At 35.4% G+C, this 17,398-nt stretch overlaps 2 protein-coding genes across 3 annotated transcripts in view; one reads left to right on the top strand and one right to left on the bottom strand.

Moving 5' to 3' along the window:
* The window catches only part of LOC125665567 (nidogen-like), a 38,377-nt gene extending 31,370 nt beyond the window's left edge, over window positions 1-7,007 (bottom strand). The window contains exons 1-5 of one of the 2 annotated variants that reach the window (XM_056152308.1): window positions 6,938-7,007; window positions 6,343-6,409; window positions 6,135-6,223; window positions 5,819-6,040; window positions 5,448-5,540 (exon numbers count right to left, since the gene is read on the bottom strand). In XM_056152308.1, coding sequence (XP_056008283.1) covers window positions 5,448-5,540; window positions 5,819-6,040; window positions 6,135-6,223; window positions 6,343-6,409; window positions 6,938-6,968 — 502 coding nt within the window. In that variant the 5' untranslated portion in view covers window positions 6,969-7,007. The remainder of the gene's footprint in view (window positions 1-5,447; window positions 5,541-5,818; window positions 6,041-6,134; window positions 6,224-6,342; window positions 6,410-6,937) is intronic. The other variant, XM_056152309.1, reaches the window with a different exon arrangement.
* A 2,038-nt stretch (window positions 7,008-9,045) lies between these two features.
* On the top strand, window positions 9,046-16,965 carry LOC125665291 (uncharacterized). Its single transcript, XM_048897942.2, has 6 exons — window positions 9,046-9,209; window positions 9,744-9,810; window positions 9,936-10,024; window positions 10,133-10,354; window positions 10,633-10,725; window positions 16,760-16,965. The coding sequence occupies exons 1-6, from the start codon at window positions 9,179-9,181 to the stop codon at window positions 16,963-16,965; spliced, it is 708 nt and encodes a 235-aa protein (XP_048753899.2). The 5' UTR covers window positions 9,046-9,178.
* Window positions 16,966-17,398: the final 433 nt, after the last annotated feature.

Here is a 17,398-nt window from a genome sequence, read left to right as displayed (position 1 = left end):
CGCTATAACTTCCTTATATTTGGTGGAAACGTTATGAAATTCACACTGTGGGTATATGATACACATGCCTGTTGAACGACATCAACAAAATTTCGGAATCATACACGCGTGCGCGTGTATGCGCGTGCAACGCTTTCTTTCATTTTTTGGTACTGAAATGACCATATTGAACGTACTACATGTAATTAAAGGCTAAAATAAAATGATTTTTCGCTATAGATTCACAAGGACATCACTTTTTAATTGGGGGAGGTTTGGGGAACATCTGTAACGGTCCCCGTTACAATTAGAACTAGTTTTTCATTAGTTTTCTATATTTTCGCGTTAAACATGTATATACGTGTTACCTATAGGGAGAACTCCTCTTTCACGACCGGAAGGGCCGTGAGAGGGCTTCGCCCTCTATTATTAATATGTTGACAGTGCTACCGTTTGAGCGAACGCAGCTACATGTATGTACATATTTTGTAAGGCCAAGTAAAATTAATTAGTAGATTATCATTCCCGCCCGCCCCTCGAAAATCGCCCCGCCCCGATTTTTTTTATTTTTCAAAATTACGATTTCCGGATATTTTTATGTCCGGTCCGGTATCGTAAACGTGCTTTGTTTCACTTTGCCTTTTAGAAACCCAAATACACATGTAATTATGATTAATAAAGCCTTTTCTCAATGAGAGAAGGTATTTTCGAGGTCAAGAATACCGTGGAGAAAAATAAAAAAATAAAAATAAAATCCTCCCATCCGCCCCATTTTTGGTGAAGTTTGAATGATAATCTACTAATTAATTTTACTTGCCCTAATGTTCATGCTTTGATCAGGTGCAATTTAAACAGTAACTATTAGCCAAATACTCAGTACATGAATGAAATTAGGCAGCAGAAACAGCCCATTTTAGTTTTCTCTCAGGGTTTTATATCAAATCTTTAAAATATGAATGCGATTGAAATATTTTTATACTATATCCCGACGTCACCAATTTTCGACGCTTACCTAATTTCGACGGTCTAGGTATTTCCGAGTTCAATCGGGGTTGCACGCGAGTTCAGAGGTTACGAGGTTTTATTTTGACGCAGACACACTTTTCGAGTTTTCATATCGAGTTTCGGGTGAAAATGATGATCCGTGCGGAAGTACTTTAGATTTATTATCTGCATGTCTTTTTAAGTCAAAATTTCCTATTTCCACCATTCCCTAATTTTCATGCATGTGCAATGTATATAAAACGTCAAAAAATATTGTTTTACTACCGTCTGCAAATCTTACTACGAAAAGCTATAAACATCACGTGACAAGAGTCTCCAATGACGATTACCGAGAAAAAAGTATAGAAACCTATAAGGGACTTCTTATACAAATATTGCAGATTTTCTCTGTTTTTCCCTTAACAATATTTTTGTGTATTATGCAACCTAATGGGGTTTTTGCTTATTATTATTGACACAAGTAAAGAGGACAGGGCCTTATCGGTCTCATTATGACCCAGAAGTTTTGAATGAGGCTTTTTAATGCAGTTTTGGAACAAGGAATACCTGTCCAAAGAGCAGCTACATCCTATGGAGTTCCAATCACTACTCTTAAAGATAGAATTAAAGGCTGCATTGATGTCGACACCGTAAAATCTGGACCTTCCCCTTTATTTCCCCAGGAACAAGAGGCTTTACTTTCGCAGCATATTAATGCAATGGCAGAGCTGGGATATGGCTACTCTAGAGTGGAGACTATAAATCTTGCATCAGATTATGCTATTCATCTTGGATTGCGCCAAAGAGAAAAGCCATTTAGCTTGAAATGGTTAAATAATTTTCTTCAGAGATGGCCAGATTTGAAGGTTAGGAAACCAAGGAGTTTAGAAGCAGCCAGGGCAAAGTGTGCAACAAGATCTTTTATAGATAATTACTTCAAAGAACTGGATAACATCATGTCACAACATAACTTTAAAGAGAGGCCACATTCGATCTATAACATTGATGAGAAAGGCTTGTCTACAGACCACAACCCCCCTAAAATAGTGTCTGGATCACCATACAAAACACAAGCTGTTACATCTGGGAAGTCTCAGACCATTACCATCATTGGTGCTGGGAATGATCTTGGGCAACAAGTCCCACCATACTTTATGTTTCCAGGGAAACGATTTTTAGATGGTCTTCTTGATGGTGCAAGTCCAGGAGCAACAGGTACCATGAGTGATTCTGGATGGTCCAATATGTATGTCTTCACGTCCTATATCAAATACTTACCTCATCATGATGAAAAGTCTCCAGTGCTTGTTCTTTATGATGGACACAGGAGTCACATATCTATAGGACTTATTGTGTGGGCAAAGGGAAATAACATCATCCTATTTGTTTTCCCACCCCATTGTAGTCATCTTCTTCAGCTTTTAGATGTGAGCTGCTATGGGCCTTTCGAGACTGCCTGGAACTCTGCGTGCCACAGGCATTTGAGGGAATCTGGTGGAAATGTCATAACGAGGTTTGATGTCTGTAAAATTACCTGCAAATTGTATGCTGCCACACTGACACCATCCAATATTCAAGTAGCCTTTAGAAAATGTGGAATTTATCCCTATGACCCAGCAGTAGTCTCAGATACCCTTGTTGCTCCATCACTTACTTTCACAGCCACTTCTTCCTTCACCATATCATCGAATTCAAGCTCAAGTACCAGTAGTGAAGACAAGGAAAATGAACAACCCAAACAATCAAAGGAAAAAGAATGCAAAGGAGGCCAGATTCTTCAGAACCTAAAAAACAGCTAAAGTACGTAAAACATTAAGTAAAGTGGTTGCTGGGAAGCCAATCACGGATGATGGTGTTCTTCAACAGATGAAGACTCGTATAGAGTCTCAGTCATCAGGTTCCAAAAAGAGAAAAAGCGTGACATCCCTGAATAGTTCTCAATCTACTTCAGCGACAGTTCCAGGACCCTCTTATCTCATCACTAAAAAGACAAAATTACAGCCTAAACCAACAACACCAATGCAGCTTGATTCTCCATTGGATTCAGATCCCGATGTTGCTGATGATGAAAAGTGTTGCGTTTGCAATAGGCTCTATCCCAAAGATATGGATGCTTTGAATTACATTAAAATTGTTTCTTGGGGGTAAATGTGACAAATGTGGTTCCTGGGTACATTTGTAGTTTTGTACAAATGTCAAAGCTATTAGAAGGGGTGCAAAATTATTTTGCCCTGGATGTGACCCAGAAAAGAATTAAAAGAACACATCTAAATGACTTGTTTTAACCTGTAGATAAGTTTGAAATTTGGTTTGAACTAAAAATGACCTGACAGTTAGTTACTATGTGACAAAAATTTCATTTTTAAAACTTTGAACGACCAAAAAAGTGAACTTTAATTGTCATGTATGGGCTACCGTACATACCAAAATGCCTCATTTGCATAACGTCGAAAACTGATGACGTACTACGCACGCTACTCAAGGTAAGTGTCAGTCATATTTGTTTACTTTGTTGCAGAAAGGATACGATAGTGAATATGATGTATTTAAAAGCACATAGTTGAAAGATCTATTCAACCTTTCGTCCGCACAAAGCGAATTTATCCTTACATCGTCGAAAACTGTTGACGCCGGGGTATACATTTTTTTCTGCTGCCTTCACTGTGACTTGCTTAACCTTTGACGCGACTTGTTTAGAACTGTATGCTCTCGACTGTATGTCTCTATTTTACTTATTTCTACCCTCAATCTTTCCAAGTCACTAATTGTGTGATAAAAATGGCCAAATCTTGTTGCAAACCTTTCAGATTTGTAAAACTGTGTGAACAGCACTGCCTTTGAACAGAAAACGCATTTCAATATAATGATAATTTTAAATAAATCGATAAATTCAACACTATTGCATACATGCGCAGATCCCACCCCACCCTATACGTACCTATCTAATTTAAAAAAAAAATGTAATTTATATACAATCCCCTTGTAGCAATGACATGATTCAGAAAAGAAAATTAAAACAATATTTATACAGTGCAATATTGTACACAATCCTAGTTGTAACATAATGATGAAATATTTCAGCATTAGCATATTATTGAATAAATTGCAACATATTTGAGCCCCTCTCCTCTGTTGCTGTAAGGATACATCAAGATTTATTAACAAAACTAGAATTAATTAATGATTTTTCAGTCGTTAATAACAAGTGGCATGGTTGGTTATTGGGACGGGGGGGGGGGGGGGTGAGGGGTGGTGGTGGTGGTGGTGTCATCGTGGTTTACATTACCAGACGTGCCAAGGAAATATATTTAATCAGTTCTTATTTTTAGACGTTGAAAAAACAAAGATTTAAAAAAAATGTTTTCGATCCGGCCGAATTCCGTTCATTTTTAATTTTTGTACTTTTTCAAATAGCTTAAATTCAAATAATTTAACAAGTCAGTCTTTTTTTTTTCTTGTTAGAATAATCAATTTCTTTTGAAACTAGAGTACATATTTGTAGTTTGCAGTCGATTAAACACAATTTGTATTCGATGCCATATTATGTATGCCTAATGGTTACGTATACATGTTTTGTCCCGGTAGAATGATCTTTTACAAATGGAAATAACAAGTACTTAGATCCGCCACTGTCAGTCTTATTATAACGTACGTCAAAACGTAGACATGACGTCACACTTCATCTTACCCTGCTTTTCATAAACATTGCACTTCCTTAAACATTACACCTTTAATGGTGCACTGAATTTTTGAACTAGGAGACCACAAGATTAGAATGATAATCCACGTAAGTTCACAATCATAATCCAAGACGTGACTTTGCGAGATCTCAGCCATTTTTGATAAGGGACTTCTGGGATTGGCGTCAATTTTTTTTTCTTGTTAAAGATTTAGCTCGGATTATTTCCCGCGCTCTAGTCATTACAGACCCGATTTTCTTCCGCTTTTTAGCGGAATTCCGCTCTTTAGATTTGTGCAATCCGTTTATAAAATTGTATTCCGCTTTTTTAAAATAGATATATATGACCGTTTTTGTCTGTTAGCGGGAAGGGCTTTTGCCATTTAAGCCATGAAGAAATCAATTACTCGTCACGAAGATGGTTGGCACTGGAACAGTACATCAACAAGAGAATTGCATGAGATCTGGTAGAGCCAATCAAAGCTTTTCTGGTAACTATCAAATAATATAAATCCATTGATTTACGATATTAATAAACAGGGATTTATCAGTTCCTTCTCGCGGGAACCGAGATTCATCTCCCTAATACTTTTTTTAAAGTCTTATTTTCAGTTCAAAACATATGTAAGAATTAAGAAAGTATATGTAAGACTAAACTTTTGTATAAGAAATAGACAATTTGAAAGTGAAAACGAAGTGCCAGGAAATGCTCAGAATGCAGGATTTTGCACCAATTAGATCTACCCCATAGCTCGCAGTACGAGCCAGCTCTGCGCTCGCTATAACTACCACTATAATTACTTACGTGTACAAAGCCTTTCCCAATCGTCAAAAAAATCTTTACACACTTCGTAGTTTTGCCTGCATTTCTTTCCTTTATAACAGGTATCCCATGAGCCTGATGATCATTCGAATAACTCAAGATTAATACACTGTAACTACTACAATAATGAATCATATTGATGCATGTACCGAATAGGCAGTGTCTTCACTACATGTCTACACAAATTGTTATAACGTCACTAACAAATGCTATCATAAGTATCATTACAAAGTATTCGCACTACGGTCTTTGAAATTACTATACACTCGTGACCTTAGTAAAAAATCACATAATAACTATTATTGTATTGTATTATGTATGCATTTTAATCCCTTACATAAATAGCGCCTCACCAGATTCCCATCCGCAAATCAAATTAACGCGGACGTTCTCGATGTCCTTTTGACTGCAATTGTTAGTCTTGACATTTCCAATTCTGGCTGTATATTGTATACCATACACGTTGAATGCGGTCCTTAAACTTATGGAAATCGGTTTAGACATGTTCAGCTGTGGATTGTTTATGAATAAATGACAGGTTTTTCCACATTCTGATGGGTTCAAAATTCGAGTATCTAACGAAAAATTGAAATAAGCATCACATCATTGACATATCTAAAGTTACTAGAAATTAACAAAACATACTATATAGATAATGATTCTAGATACCGTTTATTGCAGAAAGAAATTCTTCCATGTGAAATCCACAATTATCGGACTTTCGTATAAAAGATTCCACTTTATTATAGCAGACCGGTCTGAAAAGGGAAGGAAGTTTTCTTTTTGTAATGCAGAAATTTGAATTTTGACGTTAAACTGTCTTTCGATCGATTGATCGATCTATTTTTCTGTTTGTCAAAAATGTTCGTCCTCTTACCCCATTCGTTGGTGTGTCATGCTATTCAATGATTGATGAATGAGGACAATGAAGATGTTCAATGTACCTTCAATGTAAAATATATTATCAAATATATACATTTTTAAGATAATCAAGATACCCAAAATAATTTACGTGTATTTTGAAGATAATCAATTTATCAAAACCACAGGCAATTGTATTTTATTATTGCCAGGGCCCAGCTAAAAGTCGACCAAAATTTTAGTCACTTTTCCGAATTCATTTCTGCATATCTTGCAGAATTTCGGGATGGATTTTGGTAGCAATGTAAATTGATTATGTATGAATATATTACAATACAAAGTAGAATTTTATATCAATTGGTTTGTTTTTACATCGGCTAACTTGGGTACCCTATATTCAGAGTTCGATACCTTTACTCTTTAATAGTAAATTCGACCCCAAGCAATGAAATTTGCTGTAATCAAAATAACTCTATAGCCTATTTTTTTCGGGAATTTTTTCGTATACAAATGACACACTAAGTAACATTTCCAGAATATTGTAAAGGAATATGTTAGAAACTCAATAAACTGTTCAATTCCAAAAAATATGCAATAATAAAAGTACTTACACCATGGCGAATATTTGTCACTTAACTTCATGGTTCTGATTGTATTGTCGCTTTATCATATTATCTCGCATCTGGGACATAGTTTCCAGGAAACATGTTTTTATCAAACACGGAAATAATCCACATGTAATAAAAATTCCCCGGACGTATATCAAATATATATTGTTGTAGTCATCTACACACACACACACACACACACACACACACACACACACACACACACACACACACACACACACACACACATATATATATATATATATATATATATATATATATATAAACACCAGCCAATTTAGCATAATATTTTTACAAAATATGTGGGAATTATAGACAATTAACAAACGCTACCTGTCAACGTTATTATGACGTCATAAAGGACTCGTTTAATTGACGTCAAAACAAAGACGTTGCTAAACAACTTTTGTATATTTCAACTGCTTGATGAACCACGTAGACATGGAGAAAGCGGTAGCAGTATATGATTGTTTTTTATATTCTGAAAAAACACCTGCCTATTCTGCGTGCCAACAAACGAATGGCTGGTGTTTTAAGGAACCACCGATGGCATCAATCAGTCGTACCAGAAACCTGAAGGACATGGTAGTAAGGACCAAACTGGATAACCCTTTACCCAATGGGGGTTTCAAAACATGCTCAGACCTCAGATGTCAAATATGCAAATATACCTCAGACACTGAGGGTTTTAGCAGTCCTGTCACGGGTCGCAGTTATAAAATATTGGGAAACTTTTCCTGCAAAACAATATCTGCATATATCTCATCAGTTGCGATGTCTACCAGAAGCAGTACATAGGAGAAACAACAGATCTTCGCAGACGGGTCAACAACCACCGGTCTTCCATCAGAACCAAAAAAGATTTCCCAGTAGCAACACATTTCAATGGCAATAACCACCGATGGGAGGACATGACAGTAGTGGTTATTGATCATGACCCTAGTTGGTCAGATACCGACAGAAAGCAGAAGGAAAAATTCTGGATGCACAGGTTGAAGTCATTTGAACCGCATGGTATCAACAAACCTACTTACTTCACCAGGATGAATACGGGCTAAACCCTTACTAGATTTTAAGCTTCAACTAGACCTACTCGTCTGATCATGTCCCTAACAGTGGTACTATGACCATTTTTAAACACATTTTTTTCTTTTTAATTCTGTTTACAATCAGCCCACCCCTTTTAATTACTTTGACCCTCATAACCGATTGCTTACATGTAAACCCCATTTATCAGTTTCCGTGATTCTATGTTTTTTGCACGTCTACCCTAGACATGATCAGTACGGGAATGTCTGATGGTGATTCAATTTCCTAGGCTGCTTATCTTTGTTTTTGTTTGGAGTTGGTCCACTTTGTTTACTTATTTAAACTTGTTATTTACATTATTTTTCTCTCAAATTTTGTTCATTTCTTACTTCATTTACATAGTTTATTTTCTTTTATTAATTTTTTATTATTATTGTGTGTGTGTGTGTGTGTGTGTGTGTGTGTTGATATTTTTTACTTATTATTATCTTTTATAAATGATTTATTTTTAATGCATAGTTAAAATAGAATCTCTCTGGGTAACAGTTAGTTTTACTATTTATCAACGTAATTGGGTTAACTCGTTCCACTTGAGATTAATTAAGTCTATTTTTATCACTTCGTATATTTTGGATCAGCTCTTTGGACGAATAAGACATGTCCTAATTCGCTCCACTTTTAACATTGATTGGCAAGCCTAAAGACCAAAAAACATGTATAGTCTGCGTTGTAAATACGTTTGTAGATTAGTATAGTTGTAGTGCTAGATGTATTTATGTGTAGTTTTTGTTATTATTCTATGTTGATATTGGCCACATTATGTAATTCTTTACGTTTGTCCTGAAGAAGGGACGGGTCGTCCCGAAAATTTGACAATCTGATTGTTCGTGTCGTTGGTCATTTTAGTGCTTTGTATAATTTTTTGTATTTCACCTTGTATCAATGTTGTGGATGCGACACGCGACACTTTGAGGTATCGGGTGTTGTTGGAACTTTAGTGCTTATATATATATATATATATATATATATATATATATATATATATATTAGTGTAAATGACTACAGCAATATATATTTGATATACGTCCGGGGAATTTTAATTACATGTGGATTATATCTGTGTTTAATAAAAACATATGTTTCCTGGAAACCATGTGCCAGATAATATGATAAAGCGACAATACAATCAGAACCATGAAGTTAAGTGACAAATATTCGCCATGGTGTAAGTACTTTTATTATTGCATATTCTTTGGAATTGAACAGTTTATTGAGTTTCTAACATATTCCTTTACAATCTTCTGGAAATGTTACTTAGTGTGTCATTTGTATACGAAAAAATTCCCGAAAAAATTAGGCTATAGAGTTGTTTTGATTACAGCAAATTTCATTGCTTGGGGTCGAATTTACTATTAAATAGTAAAGGTATTGAACTCTGAATATAGGGTACCCAAGTTAGCCAATATAGCAACAATAAACCAATTGATATAAAATTCTACTTTGTATTGTAATTTATACATACATAATCAATTTACATTGCTACCAAAATCCATCCCGAAATTCTGCAAGTAATGCAGAAATGAATTCGGAAAAGTGACTAAAATTTTAGTCGACTTTTAGCTGGGCCCTGGCAATAATAAAATGCAATTGTCTGTGGTTTTGATAAACTGATTATCTTCAAAATACACGTAAATTATTTTGGATATTTTGATTATCTTAAAAATGTATATATTTGATAATGTTATCTTTTACATTGAAGGTACATTGAATATCTTTATTGCCCTCATTCATCAATCATTGAATAGCATGACACACCAACGAATGGGGTAAGAGGACGAACATTTCTGACAAACAGAAAAATAGATCGCTCAATCGATCGAAAGATGAAGACAGCTTAACGTCAAAATTCAAATTTCTGCATTATAAAAAGAGAACTTCCTTCCTTTTTCAGACCGGTCTGCTACAATAAAGTGGAATCTTTTATACGAAAGTTCGATAATTGTGGATTTCACATGGAAGAATTTCTTTCTGCAATAAATGGTATCTAGAATCATTATCTATACAGTATGTTTTGTTAATTTCTAGTAACTTATTGAAAAACATTTCAGATATGTCAATGATGTGATGCTTATTTCAATTTTTCGTTAGATACTCGAATTTTGAACCCATCAGAATGTGGAAAAACCTGTCATTTATTCATAAACAATCCACAGCTGAACATGTCTAAACCGATTTCCATAAGTTTAAGGACCGCATTCAACGTGTATGGTATACAATATACAGCCAGAATTGGAAATGTCAAGAGTAATAATTGCAGTCAAAAGGACATCGAGAACGTCCGCGTTAATTTGATTTGCGGATGGGAATCTGGTGAGGCGCTATTTATGTAAGGGATTAAAATGCATACATAATACAATACAATAATAGTTATTATGTGATTTTTTTCTAAGGTCACGAGTGTATACTAATTTCAGAGAATGTTGTGCGAATACTTTGTAATGATATTCATGATAGCATTTGTTAGTGACGTCATAACAATTTGTGTAGACATGTAGTGATGACACTGCCTATTCGGTACATACACCAACATGATTTATCATTGTAGTATTTACAGTGTATTAATTTTGAGTTATTTGAATGGTCATCAGGTTCATGGGATACCTGTTATAAAGGAAAGAAATGCAAGCAAAACTACGAAGTGTGTAAAGATTTGTTTGACGATTGGGAAAGGCTTTGTACACGTAAGTAATTATAGTGGTAGTTATAGCGAGCGCAGAGCTGGCTCGTACTGCGAGCTATGGGGTAAATGGTACAAAATCCTGCATTCTGAGCATTTCCTGGCACTTCGTTTTCACTTTCAAATTGTCTATTTCTTATACAAAAGTTTAGTCTTACATATACTTTCTTAATTCTTACATATGTTTTGAACTGAAAATAAGACTTTAAAAAAAGTATTAGGGAGATGAATCTCGGTTCCCGCGAGAAGGAACTGATAAATCCCTGTTTATTAATATCGTAAATCAATGGATTTATATTATTTGATAGTTACCAGAAAAGCTTTGATTGGCTCTACCAGATCTCATGCAATTCTCTTGTTGATGTACTGTTCCAGTGCCAACCATCTTCGTGACGAGTAATTGATTTCTTCATGGCTTAAATGGCAAAAGCCCTTCCCGCTAACAGACAAAAACGGTCATATATATCTATTTTAAAAAAGCGGAATACAATTTTATAAACGGATTGCACAAATCTAAAGAGCGGAATTCCGCTAAAAAGCGGAAGAAAATCGGGTCTGTAATGACTAGAGCGCGGGAAATAATCCGAGTTAAATCTAAACCTTTAACAAGAATTTTTTTTACGCCAATCCCAGAAAAAGTCCCTTGTCAAAAATGGCTGAGATCTCGCAAAGTCAGGTCTTGGATTATGATTGTGAACTTACGTGGATTATCATTCTAATCTTGTGGTCTCCTAGTTCGAAAATTCAGTGTACCATTAAAGGCGTAATGTTTAAGGAAGTGCAATGTTTATGAAAAGCAGGGTAAGATGAAGTGTGACGTCATATCTACGTCTTGACGTACGTTATAATAAGACTGACAGTGGCGGATCTAAGTACTTGTTATTTCCATTTGTAAAAGATCATTCTACCGGGACAAAACATGTATACGTAACCATTTGGCATACATAATATGGCATCGAATACAAATTGTGTTTAATCGACTGCAAACTACAAATATGTACTCTAGTTTCAAAAGAAATTGATTATTCTAACAAGAAAAAAAAAAGACTAACTTGTTAAATTATTTGAATTTAAGCTATTTGAAAAAGTACAAAAATTAAAAATGAACGGAATTCGGCCGGATCAAAAACATTTTTTTAAAATCTTTGTTTTTTCAGCGTCTAAAAATAAGAACTGATTAAATATATTTGCTTGGCACGTCCGGTAATGTAAACCACGATGACACCCCCACCCCACCACCACCTCCACCACCACCCCCCTCCACCACCCCCGATAACCAACCATGCCACTTGCTATTAACAACTGAAAAATCATTAATTAATTCTAGTTTTGTGAATAAATTTTAATATATCCTTACAGCAACAGTGAAGAGGGGCTCAAATATGTTGCAATTTATTCAATAATATGCGCATACTGAAATATTTCATCATGGTGTAACAACTAGGATTATGTACAATATTGCACTGTATAAATGTTGTTCTAATTTTCTCTTCTGAAACATGCCATTGCTACAAGGGGATTGTTATAAGAATTCCATTTGTTTTTAAAAATTAGATAGGTACGCATAGGGTGGGACGGGATCTGCGCATGTATATGCAATAGTATTGAATTTATCGATTTATTTAAAATTATCATTATATTGAAATGCGTTCTCTGCTCAAAGGCAGTGCTGTTCACACAGTTTTACAAACTTGAAAGGTTTGCAACAAGATTTGGCCATTTTTATCACACAATTAGTGACTTGGAAAGATTGAGGATAGAAATAAGTAAAATCGAGAGCATACAGTTCTAAACAAGTCGCGTAAAAGGTTAAGCAAGTCACAGTGAAGGCAGCAGAAAAAAACCTACATGTATATAGTACAAAAATATTTCAATCACATTCATGTTTTAATGATTTAATATAAAACCCTGGGAGAAAACTAAAATGGGCTGTTTCTGCAACCTAATTTAATTTAATTTCTGCTGCCTAATTGTCGCGGACGGACCTCTCAAGCTCGGTCCGTCTACGCGCCAAAAAACTCGGTCGTCATATTTTCCCATATAAAGTCTATAACCTATAAATATCAAATCTCGTGCACCCAAGTTCACTTCGTACCAAACTCCCCGTCGAGGCCTCATTACGTCACTTACGAATAGACCTCTCCTATGTGACGCACCACAATATACAGATTTGTATATTGTGAGTCCGCGATTATCACGCAGACAAATTACACTAAAGAAATAGTTCGCAGTTAAAAGTTTGAAGATATTAATATTAAGAGTATTAATATAAAAGTATGGATTTTATTTTAAACATAAAATGATCAAAATATCATTAAAAAGTAGGGAGACTCTGTTCAAATTATTGTGTAAAGTAATGAACTTGATGTTTACGTTCTTGTTTTGAAAGTTGTTTACGTTTGACGTTATGTTTTTTCGTCATTCTACAGTGACGTCACAGTATACGCGGCCTAAGAAATGCTATCCCATAATGCCTAAGTGGAAGAGTTTGGTTTGTGAGCAACCGAACTCTGGTGGAAGTTTGCACTTCGTACTGAGATGTTACATAAAATATGACGTCACAATGTACTGTTTACATCAAGTGCGTTATGTTTCCGGCGTTCAATGAATAGGCGGATCAAATCGCATAGTGCGAGGTTACGAATCAAAAATAGTTGACTTGTGAAGATGGCGATGCCAATACTTTTTGCGTCGCCCCCAAAAACGGTCACGCCGTACGACATATTAATAGCGAGCGAAGCTCGCGTCGCGACGAGCTCGCTCCAATGATTACGTAATTGAGTCACGTGATTTGCTCTTCATCAGCTGCGGTATACTGTACTTCATTGACAACCCCGTAGATGAAACAAATGAATAGTTTGGAAAGTATTAAAATGATTTTTAAATTCCAGACAAGCTGTCCCACACCTTCGTACGTTTTGTCGTGGATAATTGCTTGATTTGAAAGAAAAACAACTTAAATTGGCTCTGAAAGTAGTGTTGTAAGATGTTATGGTTCTTCGTTCATCTCAATGGTCACACCGTAAACATATTAGGTTCACTGTGTGACTATTGAGACGAGCGAAGACCCATAACATCTTACAACACGACTTGAGCAAATTCATTTAGCGCGAGAAGTATAACGCCATTGATGTAAACAGTGCATTGTTATGTCATCATTAGCTGCAGTTGTTTTTCTTTCAAATCAAGAAATTATCCACGAAAAAACGTACGAAGGTATGGGAAAGCTTGTCTGGAATTTAAAATCATTTGTGGTACTTTCCAAACTATTTATTTGTTTCATCTACGGGGTTGTCAATGAAGTATACCGCAGTGACGACGACATTTTTCTAGAAGTAGTAGAGGTAGTCCCCATCATTTTCAGCTGATGAAGAGCAAATCATGTGACTCAATTGCGTAATCATTGAAGCGAGCTCGTCGCGTCGCTTCGCTCGCTATTAATGAAGCGGCGACGAGCTCCCTCCAATGATTACACAATTGAGTCATAGGATTTGCTCTTCATCAGCTGAAAAATTATGGGGACTACCCACAATGTCTCCGGAAAAATGTCGCCGTCACTGCAGTATACTTCATTGATAACCCTGTAGATAAAACACATGAATAGCTTGGAAAGTTCCATAAATGATGTTAAACTCCAGACATGCTTTTTCATACCTTTTTACGTTTTGTTGTGCATTTCTTGGTTCGGAATAGAAAAAAATCGCAGCTGGTAATGACGTCTCAATGTACTGTTTACATTAACCGCATTATATTTCCCGTGTTAAATGATGCCTAAAGTCGTCTTCCCTCGTCTCAACAGTCACACCGTAAAACATATCAATAATAATAATATAAAACTTTATTTAAAGGTGATGCGATTAGTGTAGTACACTATTCTTCCCCGGGGTCTTCTAAATTACATTTAATATGAATTATTACAACACACATTACACAGTGATCATTGTTCGTTATCTCCGCTTTTCAAAATAAACTTGAAATCTACATAGAAACACATACCTTCGCAGAATTACACACATACATATTCAAATGATATCATAAAATATGAATACGGAGGGAGATTCAAGAAGTCAACACAAATATAACAATATACAGAGCACGACAAGGGAGATAAACTGTTCCGATGAGGAAACATTGAAGGACTCTCACGGTTGCTTTTAATAAGTTTATCCACATTAAGTTTAAATATAGACAAGAAAGGTCACATTATTCCATCATTCTAAAGGCGTACCGTACGTACACCTTGTACTGAAAATATTTTTACATGTACAGAAAAGCTCACTGGTTTTAATAATAATAATAATAATTGGTTTTATACAGCGCCTTTTCCAGCGTATGCTGCTCAAAGCGCTTTACAATAATCAATGTACATTATTACCCCGGCATACCTTATATCAATCTAGAACTTTCTCAGCCTCCTAGGAAGGATACAGTGCAAGCTGCCATTACAAGCGCTAGAGCACTAACATTCTAACAATATCTTTCACTGTCTATAGCCAGGTACCTCTTTTACACTTGGATGAAGAATGTTCCTAATATTACGCAAATTGAATTTTACAAACTGAATCTATGTGAAAATGATAATGAAAATGATCGATCAAATTGAACACTAAGCAGTTTTTCAACTTCAAATTTCTGAAGATTTGTTCCGAGATCTGCATTATTAGACATGATTATTTGTTTTTAGATTTTCTTTGTTTTGTTCCCATAATCATATATTTGCTTTTATCTACATGTAAGACTATTTGCTTTAGTAAAAACTAATTTTCAATTTCGCGCAAATCAGAATTTATTGCTGATTCAATACAATGTATATTACTGCCTTGAATATGTGAAGTTATAGCATTAGCAAAATATTCTTTATTAGAATATCTTACATACATAGGAAGGTCATAAAATGCCGTCGATATATCTCGTCCACTTCTACTTCATACTTAGATATTTTATTGAAAGCAAATTAGCAACCCAACTTAATGACAAACGGGATGATTTCAACTTCTCCGTCGTCAACTTCCCATATTTATGTAGCATCAACTTGATTGTCAGTAGCTTGCCTCGATTTAAAAACCGATCATACACAGAATATTTTCTCGAGTATCAAATCAATTGAGAGACATAAAATCCATATGCAGGTGATAATGGAATATTGTTTCATAGATATGGGAAGTTGACGATGGAAAAGCTGAAGTAATCCTGTATTTCATAAAGTTGAGTTGTTAGTTTGCCGCTAGTATCTAAATTCAATAAAATATCTAAGTATGACGCAGATGTGGGCGACTCTGTGATGTCTTTTATTTCGAGTTTATTGGGGTATATCGAATCGACATGTGAATGGAAAGGATCATTGTTCTATATAAAACATCGTCAATATATCTAAATGTCGATTTGAAGGTCACAGCAAGTGATTTTTTCTTCCCAAGTAGACGCGTTTTAATTAATTCTGCCTCGTAAGAATATAAAAGCAAGTCAGCTAATTAAGGAGCTCATGGCAATTCTAACAAACTGTTGGAAGACCTGATAACCAAAGACTACAAAGACATTGTCAATGACTAACTCCAACATCTTTTAATAGCAATTTCAAAGTAATTGTGCGTAGACTCAGAGTGGTGTTTCACAAAGTAGTTTTTTAATGACTGACCAGTAAATATGGATAGTTCCTTTTCCTATTTTTTATTCAAGAAGCAATTGTCTATGATGTTAAAATGCCTAGTTTTTAATTCATCATGAGGAATGATTGTGTAAAGTGTTAAAAAGTCATACCTTTAGATTTTATTGTTTATAGGAGTTATGAGATTAATCACTGTTCGTTATCTTCACCTTGCATTGTGTTGATTTAAAAAAAAAAATCGTGATTTCAAATCTAATAAATCACCTTTAGATTTTGTTTAGAATCCACATTCATATATACCTTTCCTGGCATATTTTGCGGCAAAATACGTTTGAAATTTCTCCGTCCCAGCAATCAATATTTCCATGATGTATCATGTGATCACATGTCATATAATTTTGTGGTTATTACATAGATTACATATTCTTTGTAGGTGCCGCTTCTGTAGGAGAAGCTTGTTATGACGAGAGAGACTGCATAGGAACAGTCAATGCTACCCGATGTGTGTTTGATTTACAAAAGCAATACAGCGTGTGTATTTGTGACATGGGACTCGTCAGCATTGACCAACAGTGTTTGCAAAGAAAGTATTTTCACCTTTCGTTTCCCTGTCGGTCTTTGTGGGAAGATTTCATATAAATGTGTCGTGCTGCATAGGTTACAACTCGTTCTTTTCACAGTGAAAACACTGCAATCAAATTTAGAATATGTGGACTATTTGAATTATCATTTATCGAAGCAGGCTACTGACAAACAATTTGATGGTGCAATAGTCTCGTTTAAAGTCAGCATTTCGCAAATTCTATGGTCGTTATAACGATCTTGTTTGCCAATACAACTTATCATTGGGTCCAATGCTATCTGACGTGTTTCATAACGATTGTTAGGCCGTTCTTGGCACACTGATTTTGATTACAGATAGCTCCGTTTACCTGATCAAGATATTGGGCTCATGGCGGGTGTAACCGGTCGACAGGGGGTGTTTATTGTTCCTAGGCACCTGATTCCACCTCTGGTATATGCAGAAGCCCGTGTTTGCCCAAGTCTGTATTTTGTGTTACTTATAGGAATT

Source organism: Ostrea edulis, chromosome 10, assembly GCF_947568905.1.
Source record: "Ostrea edulis chromosome 10, xbOstEdul1.1, whole genome shotgun sequence".
In the NCBI taxonomy this organism is placed as follows: domain Eukaryota; kingdom Metazoa; phylum Mollusca; class Bivalvia; order Ostreida; family Ostreidae; genus Ostrea; species Ostrea edulis.
The sequence above is the reverse complement of the archived record's forward strand: the minus strand, read 5'-3'. Positions and strand labels throughout refer to the sequence as shown.